The 16378-nt window shown below is 41.3% G+C and overlaps 1 protein-coding gene across 1 annotated transcript in view; it reads left to right on the top strand.

Annotated features, from left to right (window-relative positions):
- Window positions 1-16378, top strand: part of tut7 (terminal uridylyl transferase 7) — an 81649-nt gene that overhangs the window by 43059 nt on the left and 22212 nt on the right. The window contains exons 23-26 of the mRNA XM_061906134.1: window positions 10195-10242; window positions 10332-10423; window positions 12795-12910; window positions 13009-13196. Coding sequence (XP_061762118.1) covers window positions 10195-10242; window positions 10332-10423; window positions 12795-12910; window positions 13009-13196 — 444 coding nt within the window. The remainder of the gene's footprint in view (window positions 1-10194; window positions 10243-10331; window positions 10424-12794; window positions 12911-13008; window positions 13197-16378) is intronic.

Below are 16378 nucleotides of genomic sequence, written 5' to 3'. Positions count from 1 at the left end.
GCCTATTATTCACAATTCTTAGTTAGACAAGAACACATACATTTTTCTTTTTTTATGCATTCTAAATTGTTAAAGCTTAATGACTACGGTGTCCGCACGGACTACAAAGGCGGATTCGCGCACTTACCTTATACACACACCATAACAATAAGTGGCAAACAAGAGTACCGTATTTCCCGGCCCATAGGGCGCACCGGATTATAAGGCGCACTGCCGGTGAGTGGGTCTAGTCAGGTCTATTTTCATACAAAAAGCACACTGGATTATAGGGCGCATTAAAGGGGTTATACTATTATCTTTTTTTTTTTTCTTAATTGAAAACACTTCCTTGTGGTCTATGTAACATGTGATGGTGGTTCTTTGGTCAAAATGTTGCACAGATTATATTTTAGTGATAATCTACAAGCCGCTTTCCGACAGTCTCTTCAGGATGCGTCGTTTTGTGGGCGGTCATATTTATGTGGCTCACTTTCGCCAGGGTCTTTTCTCCGTCATCTTTGTTGTAGCGTTGTGGCGTGCAAGGTCGGGAGTGGAGGAAGTGTCAAAAATGAAGCTAACTGTTTTAATGACGTTCAGACTTTCCTTAAATCAATAACGGAGCAACATCTCGTCATCCGTCGCTCACCAGTGCAACAAGAAGGCCAAAAAATGTGTCCCGTGAAAAACCGTCCGACCGGAACTCTCGAATAACTAAAGTTCCTTGGGTGAATAATGTAAACTCATTACACCGGTATATTTTAGCGCTCTCATGGCGAGTTTACCGACGGATATAAGTAGCAACTTTACACTTCTTTATATTGGAAATGACAACACCGCAGGATGAATTTCCCATAAGAAGAAGATAGAGAAAAAGAAGACGCTTATTGACTACTTCATCAAAGGCAAACGCGCGCAAATTTTGAGGTCTTGTGCAGATCCAAATACAGATCAGCATGTACTTAGAAGGTTAAAAAAAAGTTGCTCTTGCATAATATTGCGAAATAAAACCCCAGATAATGTCTTACCTTACACACACACCATAATAATGTGTGACTGCCATCTACTGGTCACACTTATCATTTCACCATGTACCAAATAAAATATATTTGGGGTCGGTAAGCAAAATCGAGTTTTGAGAAAATAAAAGGATTTTAAGTGCACCTTGTAGTCAGAAAATACGGTACTGCGCCCAGAAAGCGCTCTAAATAAATATACAAAAACCGCCAACATTACTCCATCTTTTAAACTGAATATTAACCAAGTGTTAGCGATATTGTTACTAAAAGCGCTAACACTAACGAACTACTTTTAGCGGTGTCGTGATCACAGAGCGGTAACGAGCTTCTGCTGCTATTTTGACATACTAAACTGATGAATCGGCTCTGATTTGGTAAAAGTTAATTCTATATTATACCTCATGCTTCTCACCCATTAAGTAAATGGTGGTGGCCATGAACTAAGAAGATGGTTAAGTTGACTCGGCAATTGCGATAGGAAAAGTTGCTCATTAGTGTCACCTTTTTAAAAAAAAAATATATATATGTATATATATATATATTTTTTAAATGTTTGTATTAGGATTATGATTAATTGTTCATCCAAACAGGAATATATGATTACATACCATACACAGAAAAATATTCTTGTCATCTGGTAGCACTGTGGCGATATTTTTGTTTGGATTATAATCGCCATTGGGAAAATAAAAATGGTGAATTTGAGCAGAGATCTCTAGTAAAACATGCACCATACATCAAGTTATCCGCTGATGTCACAATGGCAAACCCTGTCACAATTATAAATTGTCTTAATATCTTCGCCACGTCTCCATTGTTCGAATTAGGCCCACGTGATTTTGAGAAAAAACCTAATTGCGATTTTATTTTATATATATTTTTTAAATTTAGATAAAAATGCAATAAATGCAAAAACGAGTAAAGGAAAACATTTTACTTTTAAAGTGTTAATCAACATGTTTTTCTCTCAAGATGCCACACGTTAGAACAATATGCAATAATTTACTTTAAAAAATATTTAACTTTATGCAGACTCTGAACTTTTTTCTACATCATGCTTTTAAACCGTAGAAAAAATACATCAAAACTATAGTGTGTATAATATAGTATAGCAACTAACAATTTAAAAGGATATAAACAGATTTCTCATTACTTTAGAATTGCTTGCTCAAAAATGTTCATCATATATTCTTATTTATTTACTTTTTAAAATGTTCTTGTAATTATTACCTAAAAATTCCATCCATCTTCCTCCGCTTATCCGAGGTCGGGTCGCGGGGGCAGCAGCTTAAGTAGGGAAGCCCAGACTTTCCTCTCCCCAGCCACTTTGTCCAGCTCTTTTCGGGGAATCCCGAGGCGTTCCTAGGCCAGCCGGGAGACATAGTCTTCCCAACGTGTCCTGGGTCTTCCCCGTGGCCTCCTACCAGTCGGATGTGCCCGAAACACCTCCCTAGGGAGGCGTTTGGGTGGCATCCTGACCAGATGCCCGAACCACCTCATCTGGCTCCTCTCGATGTGGAGGAGCAGCGGCTTTACTTTGAACTCCTCCCAGGAGGCCGAGCTTCACACCCTATCTCTAAGGGAGAGCCCCGCCACCCGGCGGAGGAAACTCATTGCGGTAGTTAATCGGTAAATGTGAACGGTGGTGGCGAGTTTGTTTTCCTTGAATTTACACTGAGTAAAATACACTTCTACAAAGAAGAAGGTTGTCGTCATTGAGTTATCAAATGGTAGCAGAGGATGTCTGTCAACGCTAACAACAGAGTCCCTCCTGCGTTTGAAGAAAATAAGTCATATGAGAGTTGGAATAATGAACTTGAAATGTGGATACGTGTTACCGACCTGGATAAGGAGAAACAAGCCTTGGCTGTTGCTTTATCACTGAGGGGGAGAGCTAGAGATACAGCTTTGAAAATACCTGCGGATGATTTGAACAAAGATGATGGGATGAAGACCCTTGTAAAGGTATTGGCTATTGTATTCTTAAAAGAAGAAAAGGACAGAGCTTATGATGCATACAAAGACTTTGACAAGATTCGGAGAGAAAACGAAGTTTCCATGGCGTATTACATCGTTCAGTTCGAGCAGTGGTACAACAAACTGCGCAAATTTGACATGGTTCTTCCCGACGCCGTTTTGGCATTCAAGTTGTGGATACCGCCAGTCTTGATGTTAAAGATAAACAGCTTGCGCTTACAGCTTGTTCAACACTTACATTTGCAAGCATGAAGTCAGTTCTAAAAAGGATTTTTGGAGACAATATGAAGCCGCCCACATATAGCGGGGGAATTCATGTGCGTGAAGATGTTGCTTTCTATATGGATGAAAGAAAAAGAGACGGAAGGAAATTTCGTTCCCAAACCGACCAAAAGAGGGCACCATTGACTGGCTCAAACCCACTAGATAGGTACGGTAGGAGGTCAAAGTGTGTAATTTGCCAGAGTACATTTCACTGGGCTAAGGACTGCCCAAATTAGGCTGAACATGTAAAAAAGAGACAGAAGAAATTGAAGAGTGCACTGTTACATTGTTTTCTAAGGAGTCAGTATCTGATGCTGAAATATTCATGGTAGAAGCCCTATGTTCAGTGTAATTGACACTGCATGCACCAGAACAGTCTGTGGTGAAAATGGCTGGACAATTACATTCATACACTGAAGGAGAGTGACAAGAAAAAAATGGAAAATACACAGAGTAGAAGAGCTTTTAAGTTTGGTGATGGACAAGTTGTTAATTCCATTAAAAAAGTGAAAGTCCCAGCTAAAATAGGCCAAAACAGGTGCTACATAAAGACTGAGGTGGTCTCAGTGAACATTCCTTTACTACTAAGAAAACATCACCTAAGAGGGCAAAAACAGTGCTTGACATTGAGAATGATAAAGCCACAATGTTTCAGAAACCAGTGCCTCTTGAGATTACATCCTCAGGACACTACTGTGTAAGCATAGTGGACAGAGATTGCACAGCCACCCATGAGCATGAACCCCAAACTGATGAGGTTCTGGCGACAAGAGATGGCATGGGTAAAGATGAAAAACACAAAGTATTGGTGAAACTTCACAAGCATTTGGACATGCCTCAGTTGATAAACTCAAAAAATTACTAATTAGTGCCGGAAGTAATGATTATGAGTGTTTCTATTCTGAAGGACATCGTAAGCAGCTGTGAAACATGTCTCAAGTGGTATAGCTCGGTTGGTAGAGCGGCCGAGCCAGCAACTTAAGGGTTGTAGGTTCGAATCCCGCTTCCGCCATCCTAGTCACTGCCAGTGTGTCCTTGGGCAAGACACTTTACCCACCTGCTCCCAGTGCCACCCACACTGGTTTAAATGTAAAAAATAGATATTGGGTTTCACTATGTAAAGCGCTTTGAGTCACTAGAGAAAAAGCGCGATATAAATATAATTCACTTCACACTTCACTTCAAGTACAACAAGCCCAAACCAAAGCCATCAGTTGGTCTACCAATGGCTTCAACTTACAATGAAAGTGTGACATTAGATCTACACGAGCTAGAACCAAATGTGTGGTACCTCAACATGATTGATCACTTCACCAGGTTCAGTGCTGGTAGCATAGTGACCACAAAAAAATCTAGTGAAATTGTGAGGTACTTTATTCATTCCTGGGTGAGTGTGTATGGAGCCCCATCTAAGATTTTTTTGTGACAATGGAGGTGAATTCAATAATGAGGAAATGAGCGACATGGCTGAGAACTTTAACATTATAGTGAAAACCACTGCTGCCTACAGTCCATGGAGTAATGGATTGATGGCAAGACATTACCAGACCCTTACAGAGATCCTGTTAAAAGTGAAGAAAAGCAGTGTTTGTGACTGGAAAACAGCCCTAAATTGGGCCTTGATGGCGAAGAATACAATGCACAATGTGCATGGATTTAGTCCATACCAGCTAAGGTTTGGACAAAACCCGAACCTACCTTCTGTGCTGGTTGATAAACCGCCTGCCCTGGAGGGCACTGCCATGAGTAAATGGGTAGGACAGTACATTTCAGCATTACATGAAGGAAGGACAGCATTTACTGAGCCAGAGTGCTCTGAGAGAATCAGGAGAGCTCTGCGCACACAGCTTCGGAGCACAGATGAACACTACGAAACTGCAGAAGAATGGACTGCAATGAATGGACTGCAATGAATGGAAAGGGCCTGGGGTGGTAATTGGACGAGACTGGGTGGTAATATTTGCTAGACATGGAGGCTCCTATGTCCAGGTGCATCGCTGTAGACTGCACAAGGCCACACAGATCAATACACTGATATGTCTCGTGACAGCTAAGAAAGCCAGACAGAACTTAATGCAGCAGAATGTGACATTGAACATGTTGAAGATCTACCCGATACTGTATCTGGTGACATAGACAGTGTGCCTGACACAGAAAATGCGGCAGAGGGCTCTAGTAATGACAGAGACAGCAATGAGCATGATAATGATCCATCCGACAGACAACCTCTTATTATAAGAACTGACCAAAGTATTAATCTAAAGGCAGGACAATTCATTAAGTATATGGAAAGAGACACTGGAATTTCACACACAGCAAAAGTGCTAGTTCGAGCGGGAAAGGCAACTGGAAAACACAAGGACTGGTACAATCTGGAGTACACAGAGCCAGTTCGCCTCACTGGCACAAAAAGGTCAGCTGACCTTTCACAGGTTGACACACTGCAGATTCAGTCATTGGACAGGGTGGAACAGCCTTCTCATCACGAGGATGTACTTGTTACAAAGGATGTGTCGTTTGAATCAGCTAAACTTGCTGAAATCAGTAACTGGGAGAAACACGGTGTGTTTGATGAAGTAAAGAACTTGGGACAAAAATTCATTTCCACAAGATGGGTGTGCACACTCAAAGACACACCAGACGGCATAGTTTCAAAAGCAAGGCTCGTGGCGAGAGGATTTGAAGAGCTAAACACAAAAGATCTCCCAAAAGACTCGCCAACATGTGCCTCAGAGTCTTTTAGACTACTCGTGTCTGTGATATGTCAAAACCGATGGACACCCCACTCTATGCACAGCATTCCTTCAAGGAAATGAGTTATCCCGAGACATTTATGTTCATCCACGAGCTGAAGCTAAGAGTGAGAGAACTCTATGGAACCTAAACAAATGTGTTTATGGACTAAATGATGCATCACTGTATTGGTACAATAAGGTTAAAGAAACAATGTTGCAAACTGGAGGAAAGATGTCACAAGTTGACCCTGCTATTTTTTATTGGTTGGATAAAAATTGTATTGTGTCTGGGGTGCTTGCTTGTCATGTCAATGATTTCATCTGGGGTTGTTCACAGATTTTCGCAACAGTAATCCCTCACCTGCAATCTGTCTTTCAAGTGGGCAGAGAAGAACATGACAGATTTTGCTATCTTGGCCTGGAGTATGTCACTGCAAATGGAGTGACATGTATGCATCAGGACAATTACATACATAATCTTCAGCCAATTCAAATTGACATCTCCAGAGCCCTGAGACGGGATGCTCTTTTGACTGAAAGTGAAATTGATGACCTGAGATCAAAAATAGGTCAACTTCTGTGGGTTGCTAGACAAAGTAGACCGGATATTATGTTTGATACATGTGTCCTTGCAGCTAACATAAAACATGCTACTGTGCAGACTTTACATGACACAAACAAGGTAGCGAGAAAATTTTAATCAGAACAAGTGACACTCAAGTTTCAGAACCTGGGAAAAGACAGTTCTCTAAATCTAGTAATGTTCTGTGACGCTTTGCCGGGAAACCTTCCAGATGGAGTCACTCAAGGGGGACATCTCATTCTGCTGATGGGTGAGGAAGGAAGATTCTCACCTGTGTATTGGCAGTCAAAAAAGATCAGGAGAGTCGTACGAAGCACTCTTGCTGGAGAAACTCTTGCTCTTGCAGATGCTGTTGACACTGCCGTTTATTTATCTGACCTTCATGCAGAACTTACCACAGGGATTGTATCACAGCATGTCTTACCAATAGTGTGTGTCACTGATAACCACTGTCTTGCCGACGCCATCAAGTCTACTAAGTCAGTGACAGAGAAAAGGCTCCGCCTTGAAATAAGGGGCATCAAAGAACTTCTTCAGAGTAAAAGAATCCAACAGATACTCTGGGCACCTACAGGAGAGCAGCTAGCTGACTGTTTGACAAAACGAGGTGCATCCGCACTTCAGCTCCTAAAGGCACTCAGTGTTGGAGAGTGGAAACTGAAATAGAGACTATTCTTTTGTGGACAGTTTTTTTGTATACGTTTTTTTTTTTAGTCACTATGGTCTTACATTTTTATACTTATGGACATTAATAACAGACTGTGACTTTGTGTTTAAAAAAGAAAAAAAGAAAAGTGGGAGAATGTAAATGTTCTGTTTTTGCATTGCGCGTTTTTATGGTACTTACGGTTCAACCACTCTTTTAGTGTATTTACGGTACCTCCTAGCATGCATTGCTCTATGCGCGGGCTCCGGTAGTTGGTCGGTAAATGTGAACGGCGGTGGCTATTTTGTTATTGTGTTCCTTGAATTTACACTGCGTAAAATATACTTCTACAAAATATAAGGTTGTCGTCATTGAGTTATCAACCGGAGCCCCCATCTGGAACCGGGCCCGGAGGGGGGGCATGATGGTGAGCGCCTGGTGGCCGGGCCTGTTCCCATGGGGCCCGGCTGGGCACAGCCCGCAGACGCAACGTGGGTCCCCCCTCCAATGGGCTCACCACTCATAGCATGGGCCATAGAGGTCGGGTGCGACATGAGCTGGGCGGCAGCCAAAGGCAGAGCACTTGGCGGTCCGATCCTCGGCTACATAAACTAACTCCTGGGACGTGGAACGTCACCTCACTGGGGGGTAAGGAGCCTGAGCTAGTGCGCGAGGTGAAGAAGTTCCGGCTAGATATAATCGGACTCACTTCGACGCACAGCAAGGGCTCTGAACCAGTTCTCTCGAGAGGGGCTGGACTTTCTTCCACTCTGGCGTTGCCGGCAGTGAGAGGCGACAGGCTGGGGTGACAATTCTTCTCGCCCCCCGGCTCAAAGCCTGCACGTTGGAGTTCAACCCGGTGGACGAGAGGATAGCTTCCTTCTCTGGTTTCGTGTGGGGGGAAGGGTCCTGACTGTTGTTTGTACTTACGCACCAAGCAGCAGTTCAGAGTACCCACCCTTTTTCGATACACTCGAAGGAGTACTGGAGAGTGCTCCCCCGGGTGATTCCCTTGTCCTACTGGGGGACTTCAACGCTCATGTTGGCAACGACAGTGAAACCTAGGCGTGATTGGGAAGAATGGCCGCCTGGATCCGAACCCGAGTGGAGTTTTGTTATTGGACTTTTGTGCTCATCCCAGATTGTCCATAGCAAACACCATGTTCAAACATAAGGGTGTCCATATGTGCACTTGGCACCAGGACACCCTAGGCCGCAGTTCCATGAGTGACTTTGTAGTTGTGTCATCGGAGTTGCGGCCTCATGTTTTGGGCACTCGGGTAAAGTGAGGGGCAGAGCTTTCTACCGATCACGACCTGGTGGTGAGTTGGCTGCGATGGTGGGGGAGGATGCAGGACAGACCTGGCAGACCCAAACGCATTGTGAGGGTCTGCTGGGAACGTCTAGTAGAGTTTCAATTCCCACCTCCGGAAGAACTTTGAACATGTCACGAGGTCCAAGTGGACCATGTTCTGCGCCTCTATTGTCGAGGCGGCTGATTGGAGCTGTGGCCGCAAGGTAGTTGGTACCTGTCGTGGCCGTAATCCTAGAACCTGTTGGTGGACACCGGCGGTGAGGGATGCCGTCAAGATGAAGAAAGAGTCCTATCGGGTTCTTTTGGCTCGTGGGACTCCGGAGGCAGCGGACAGGTACCGACAAGCCAAGCGGTGTGCGGCTTCAGTGGTCGCGGAGGCAAAAACTCGGACATGGGAGGAGTTTGGAGAAGCCATGGAAAAAGACTTCCGAACGTCTTCAAAGCGTTTCTGGACCACCATCCGCCGCCTCAAGAAGGGGAAGCAGTGCTGTGTCAACACCGTGTATGGTGGGGATAGTGTTCTGCTGACTTCGACTGCAGATGTTGTGGATCGGTGGAGGGAATACTTCGAAGACCTTCTCAATCCCACCAACACGTCTTCCTATGAGGAAGCGGTGCCTGGGGAATCTGTGGTGGGCTCTCCTATTTCTGGGGCTGAGGTAGTTGAAAAGCTCCTCGGAGTCTTGTTCACGAGAAATTCCATCTAATATACCGAAAATATCTGCGATGAGGGGGCAACTTGCCCAGGGTATACCTTGCCTTCCGCCCGATTGTAGCTGAGATAGGCACCAGCGCCCCCCGCGACCCCAAAGGGAATAATCGATAGAAAATGGATGGATAGATACCGAAAATATAGTCTGATTACAAGAACAAATTTTAAAAGTGTAAAATTGCTTACCATTGTACATTTCCTATCCTAAATAAATAAACAACAACAAATAAAATGGACCTTTTTCTGAAAGAAAAAATTTTACCTAAATAGATATTGAACATTTTAAATTGCAAAAATGGGCTCGGACGTTGTCTTTTTGTGTATTGCTATCACGTGATTACGACGTCATTTTCAGTTGTTTGACCCGGCGATTTGAAGCTGAATTATTCCCACAACAGGACATTTGGCTTTGTAATCCTATTTTTTCCTCCTCATTTTTGTTACTTTCCTGTACTTTTCACTAGCGAGGTCAAGGCTCTCTGTCCTGTGAGTGTGTTGACAGCGGCGCTCCACTCTAGTCTCCGCCGAGACAAAGATTGTGAATGACTGAAAGAGGTCTCACTCTGTTCAGTTAATACCACAGTTACATAAACGCACTTGGGTGCTTAGAGCGATGCAAGTATAAGTTGTCTCTCTTCCTGTTTAAGCGAGACACGAACAAACACGAGGCTCAGCAATTCTGATTGGCGAACAAGTTTGTGACTCAAATCATGACGGCGGAGGGAAAACATTTTTTTGGCCTCTTGCAGTTATTTAGCACACTAATTAAAACCTCAGTATCGAATTGATTTTGATTAATCATGCAACCCCAGTTAAAATTCCAATTTATGGGACTTATGTGAATCTAAATAAACGAAAACGGGATAAAAGGTAAGTACAGTGGGTTTTGCATAATATGACCCCTTTAAATAGTTGGACTTTTTCTGGACTTAACTTGTTTTGTCAACTGACTCTTTTTCTACTACAGATCCTTTCGACCTCAATCATAATCTTGGTGCCGGTCTGTCGAGGAAAAGTATTGCTAATTTCCACAATTTTTTAAATTTTTTTACCACATCTTAAATGTATATTCTTACGTATGCTCTTTTACTGTCATCAATACAGTGACAAATTTCATCATGAAGGCTTTCATCAATGGCAGAACAGTGTTTGGCACCCCTTTGACTGTCTTTCCACCTGAGTACCCCAGTTGGATGGTTGGTATTTCTAACCTTATAGCCTTCCAGTGGCATGTCCAGACTCTTTTTTTCAGGGGTGGCACTTAGTTCTGCAGGGGTGTTACCCATATAACAGTCAGCATACCCCAGTAGCAGCTGTAAATACTATAGTAGTAGGGTTGTCCCAATACCAATATTTTGGTACTGGTACCAATATTTCAATACTTCTCTGAATAAAGGGGACCACAAAAATTGTCATTTATTTATTTGTACAAATAATCTTATGGTACGTTAAACATATGTTTATTATTGCAATGTTGTCCTTAAATAAAATAGTGAACATATGAGAGAACTTTTATTTTATTAGTAAGTAAGCAAACAAAGGCTCCTACCTAGTCTGCTGACGTATGCAGTAACATATTGTGTCTTTTAAGATTCTATTATTTTGTCAGAATTATGAACGACAAGCTAAGTTATTATTAATCTACTTGTTCATTTGATGTTAATATTTGGTTATTTTCTGTTTTAACATGTTCTATCTACACTCCTGGTAAATTGTAATAATCACTTATTATTCGGTTGTTTGATACTTTACATTAGTTTTGGATGACACCACAAATTTGGGTATCAATCCGATACGAAGTAGTTACAAGATCATACATTGGTCATAATTTAGGTCCTTATGTGTCCAGGGATGTATTTCTTGAGTTTATAAACATAATTAAAAAAAAATTTAAACGAAAAAAAGAATTTGTGATGCTAAAAAAATATTGATGTAATATCGGCTAGATACGCTATTGTATTTGGTATCATTACAGTGGATGTCAGGTGTTGATCCACCCATGGCATTAGTTTTACATTGTGACGCCGTTGAGCTACATTGTGTAGTGAAGCATGTTTAGCTATTCCTCGTTTTGCAGGGATGATACTTGTGAGAAACATACTTTTTTTTGTCACCCTGGAGGAGGATCAGTGATTTAGAAGTAGCTAAAACACTGCAGACTGCGCCTGGATGTTTTTTATTTTTATTTTTTTTTCTTGCTTGCTTATCTTAGTTTTCTTTTCTAATAAAGTTGTTTTTATCCTCCCTCCTCCACCAGAGCCCCCCCCCACACACACACACACACACATGTAAAGCGACTTTGGGTTCTTAGAAAAGCGCTATATAAATCCCAGGTATTATTAGCCGCTAACTAGCCATGTCTTAAATCACCTATTCTCAAGGGCGTTTCAGTGTTATAATTTCACCATGAATTGATTAACGTGGACCCCGATTTAAACAAGTTGATAAACTTATTCGGGTGTTACCATTAAGTGGTCAATTTTACGGAATATGTACTGCACTGTGCAATCAATCACCATGATAAGTTTTTAAGCCAAAATGCATCCATTGTCCCTTTTCTGTCTACACACTGTGTCTGCTTGTAAGTACTTTGTGTGTGTGCATTGCCGAACATGCTCCTCTGCTCGTAAAACCAGCAATGTCACAATGTGACGACGCACCGTCATGCCCGTTAAAAAAAGCCAGTATAGTACCAAATATGGTTTATTATATCGCGGTACTATACTAATACCGGTATACCGTACATCCCTATACAGTAGTTTACCACAGTTACCACCACCAAATATGGAGTCAATCTCCTTGAAGGACAATTGCTGACATTAAACAATACTGTACAGCATTGAGCAGTATGTCAGACACTTGCTACAGTTGGTGCAAAATACAAATACAGTATGTCAAATTTCCTCTTAATAAAATAAAATTGTAACATTCATAAACCTTTATTTAAATTTAAACAGATTAGGTCTTCATTCAAATCAACTGTTTACATTGCTAGCAACAGAATAATTTAAAATACTACACAGTGTACTTTTTAATGTATTTGCACAACAAATAAATTACCTGGACTGAGTGTCACTAAAATTACTTAACGTTTAGAAAGGACTTCAGACGTCTGGAACCTGTCTGCTACGCAACTGTCGTTATCAATCAAAAAAGAATGACCGGCACCCGGATATGTGGGCCGCGATTAGGTTGCCCGCCACACAGAAAGAGAGTAAAGCTAAGGCAAGAAGAATACAAAAAAAAGGAAGTGGAACCAAAATAAGAGCATAAAACAGAAAGTGAAGCCAAAAACACAGGAAAAACACACAAAAACTAAAACAAACAAGAGCCTGGCCCAACAGGCTGTAAAAAAAAAACACTCTTAAGCTACGGTAACACTTTATTAAATTAATATAGTAGAGCACCGCTAATATAGTTGGCAAGTAGTACGATAATTGCTAGTTGTCTTAAATGTTAACATCCTTACGGGGTTCACTGTGACCTTCGCTACGCCAACTTTGGAAAATGTTGTGAATAGAATGGATATACTAATCAATCCACATACCTGTTTGTGATGATTATCAGGAGTATTTCTTTGACCCTGAAGTCCTCACTGAGGGAGAAGTGGCCCCCAACGACCGCTGCTGTCGCATCTGCGGCAAGATTGGCCACTTCATGAAAGACTGCCCAATGCGTAGGAAGTGAGTGTCGTCAGTCCACAGGCAGACAATGTGAAATGAGGACCACGCTGGATAGTTGTGGCATTGTTTGTTCATTTTTGTTGCGCGTGTTCACGCAGGTCCAGGCACAGGCATGACTCTGACAGGAGACTGGAGGGTGCACGAGAGCGAGTGGACACAGGAGAGGAGTCCAGGAACAAAAGCAAGCACTGGAGGAGGAGAGAACAACTAGAACCACGTTGCTGCTTCTTGTGTGGATCCAGCGCTCACATCAAGAGGGACTGTCAGCTCTACAGAGGCCCCGCAGGTAGGCAACACCTTGTCCTCACTTTGCCTAAAACATTGTTTCAAATTACTACTCGGGATGTGCCCATCGATCGGCCACTGATCAGTATCAGACCATTTTCTTGGAAAATAATGTGATTACCATTGACAAGTAACGCTCTTCAATGCCAATCACAAACGCAGATCCCCTCTCACACTATTTATTTTTAGTCCCCTGGCTGAAAATAAGCTACCGATAATAATCACCTCCATTATGGCAAATTATCATAATTTCTTAGTATCTTAAATAGGGATGGGTACCAAATCCCGCAGGTCCTACCAGGCACCAATTCACGTGAAATAGGGGTGCTCATTACGTCGATTGCGGAGGGTGTGTCAGCCAAGCATTAAAAAATAGTCCTAAAAATTTGCGATAATCAATCTTCACCATGATGTGACTTTTGTCACTTGATGGACATTCAAGGGTCTTGTGAGATGACGCTGGTTGTAGCCAGCTCAGTATTGAGAGAAAAAAGACTGTTGAATCAAACACTTTGATTCAACAGACTCTCACGACGTATTTTCCGCCACAACCCTGAAGACCGACAGCACAGTTCCTGTCTTCACAATAAAAGTGCTGCTCTATCCTGCATGCGCTATCAAAATAAGAGTCTCAGGAAGCTAGAGTGCACACAAGCTAGCAAGCTACGGAGTTTTCCGCCAATTTATTTCTTTTAAAGTGTATAAAAACGAGTTTAAAAGCTGGACAAATTAGATGCAAAAAAAATCAACAACTTTCATGTGGTATTGGATAGGAAGGAGAACTTTTTTTTCTTCCACAATGTAAATTTGAAAATGTGGAAGTTATCAACTCTACTGTGAATCCTGTCCGATTCCAATCAAAGCAAATCAAGTAATACAGCAACATATATTCTTGTCTTCATAAAAGAAAGAAATCTATAAATTATGGTTTGAGTTTATTTCGAACATGCATACAATTACAACATGAAACGTGTTAAACATGCTTGTGTTTTTATGAAGCACCTTTAACAAAAAATTTATGTTTCATAAATACATAAATATTAGTTATGTATATATATATATATATATATATATATATTAGGGCTGCGAATCTTTGGGTATCCCACGATTCAATATCGATTCTTGGGGTCACGATTCGATAATATATCGATTTATTCGATTCGATTCTCGATTCAAAAACGGTATTTTTCCGATTCAAAACGATTCTGTATTCATTCAATACATAGGATTTCAGCAGGATCTACCCCAGTCTGCTGACATCCAAGCAGAGTAGTAGATTTAAAAAAAAAAAAAAAAAAAGCTTTTATAATTGTAAAGGACAATGTTTTATCAACTGATTGCAATAATGTAAATTTGTTTTAACTATTAAACGAACCAAAATTATGACCTATTTTATATTTGTGAAAATATTGGACACAGTGTGTTGTCAAGCTTATGAGATGTGATGCAAGTGTAAGCAACTGTGACACTATTGTTCTTTTTTTAATTTTTATAAATGTCTAATGATAATGTCAATGAGGGATTTTTAATCACTGCTATGCAGAAATTATAACTAATATTGATACTGTTGTTGATAATATTCATTTTTGTTGCACTACTTTTGGTTTTTACTGTTTCGTGTTTGTGTCTTCTCAATTGCTCTGTTTATTGCAGTTTTGAGTGTTGCTGGGTCAGGTTTGGTTTTGGAATTGGACTGCATTGTTATGGTATTGCTGTGTAGTGGTTTGTTGGATTGATTTAAAAAAAAAAAATAATAATCGATTTTTTTAAATGAGAATTGATTCTGAATCGCACAACGGATTCAATTCGTATTCGAATCGATTTTTCCCCCCACACCCCTAATATATATATATATATGGGTTGATTGGCAACACTAAATTAGCCCTAGTGTGTGAGTGTGAATGTTGTCTGTCTATCTGTGTTGGCCCTGCAATGAAGTGGTGACTTGTCCAGGGTGTACCCACCTTCCGCCCGATTGTAGCTGAGATAGGCTCCAGCGACCCCGAAGGGAATAAGCGGTACAAAATGGATGGATGGATGGATATATATACAAACCCCACTTCCATATGAGTTGGGAAATTGTGTTAGATGTAAATATAAACGGAATACAATGATTTGCAAATCCTTTTGTAACACGTGCTGAATGTGGCTTGGCATTGTCTTGCTGAAATAAGCAGGGGCGTCCATGAAAAAGACTGCGCTTAGATGGCAGCATATGTTGTTCCAAAACCTGTTTGTACCTTTCAGCATTAATAGGGCCTTCACAGATGTGTAAGTTACCCATGCCTTGGGCACTAATGCACCCCCATACCATCACAGGTGCTGGCTTTTGAACTTTGCGTCGATAACAGTCTGGATGGTTGACTTCCCCTTTGGTCCGGATGACACGATGTCAAATATTTCCAAAAACAATTTGAAATGTGGACTCGTCAGACCACAGAACACTTTTCCACTTTGCATCAGTCCATCTTAGATGATCTCATGCCCAGAGAAGCGTTTCTGGATGTTGTTGATAAATGGCTTTCGCTTTGCATAGTAGAGCTTTAACTTGCACTTACAGATGTAGCGACGAACTGTTTTTAGTGACAGTGGTTTTCTGAAGTGTTCCTGAGCCCATGTGGTGATATCCTTTAGAGATTGATGTCGGTTTTTGATACAGTGCCGTCTGAGGGATCGAAGGTCATGGTCATTCAATGTTGGTTTCCGGCCATGCCGCTTACGTGGAGTGATTTCTCCAGATTCTCTGAACCTTTTGATGATATTATGGACTGTAGATGTTGAAATCCCTAAATTTCTTGCTATTGTACTTTGAGAAACGTTGTTCTTAAACTTTTTGACTATTTGCTCACGCAGTTGTGGACAAAGGGGTGTACCTCGCCCCATCCTTTCTTGTGAAAGACTGAGCATTTTTTGGGAAGCTGTTTTTATACCCAATCATGGCACCCACCTGTTCCCAATTAGCCTGCACACCTGTGGGATGTTCCAAATAAGTGTTTGATGAGCATTCCTCAACTTTATCAGTATTTATTGCCAGCTTTCCTAACTTCTTTGTCACGTGTTGCAGGCATCAAATTCTAAAATTAATGATTATTTGCAAAGAAAAACATTGATCAGTTCGAACATAAAATATGTTGTCTTTGTTGCATATTCAACTGAATATGGGTTGAAAAGGATTTGCAAATC

The sequence above is a fragment of the Nerophis ophidion genome, linkage group LG07, assembly GCF_033978795.1.
Source record: "Nerophis ophidion isolate RoL-2023_Sa linkage group LG07, RoL_Noph_v1.0, whole genome shotgun sequence".
NCBI lineage: Eukaryota > Metazoa > Chordata > Actinopteri > Syngnathiformes > Syngnathidae > Nerophis > Nerophis ophidion.
Note: the sequence above shows the minus strand (reverse complement) of the source record. Positions and strands in the feature narration are given on the sequence as shown.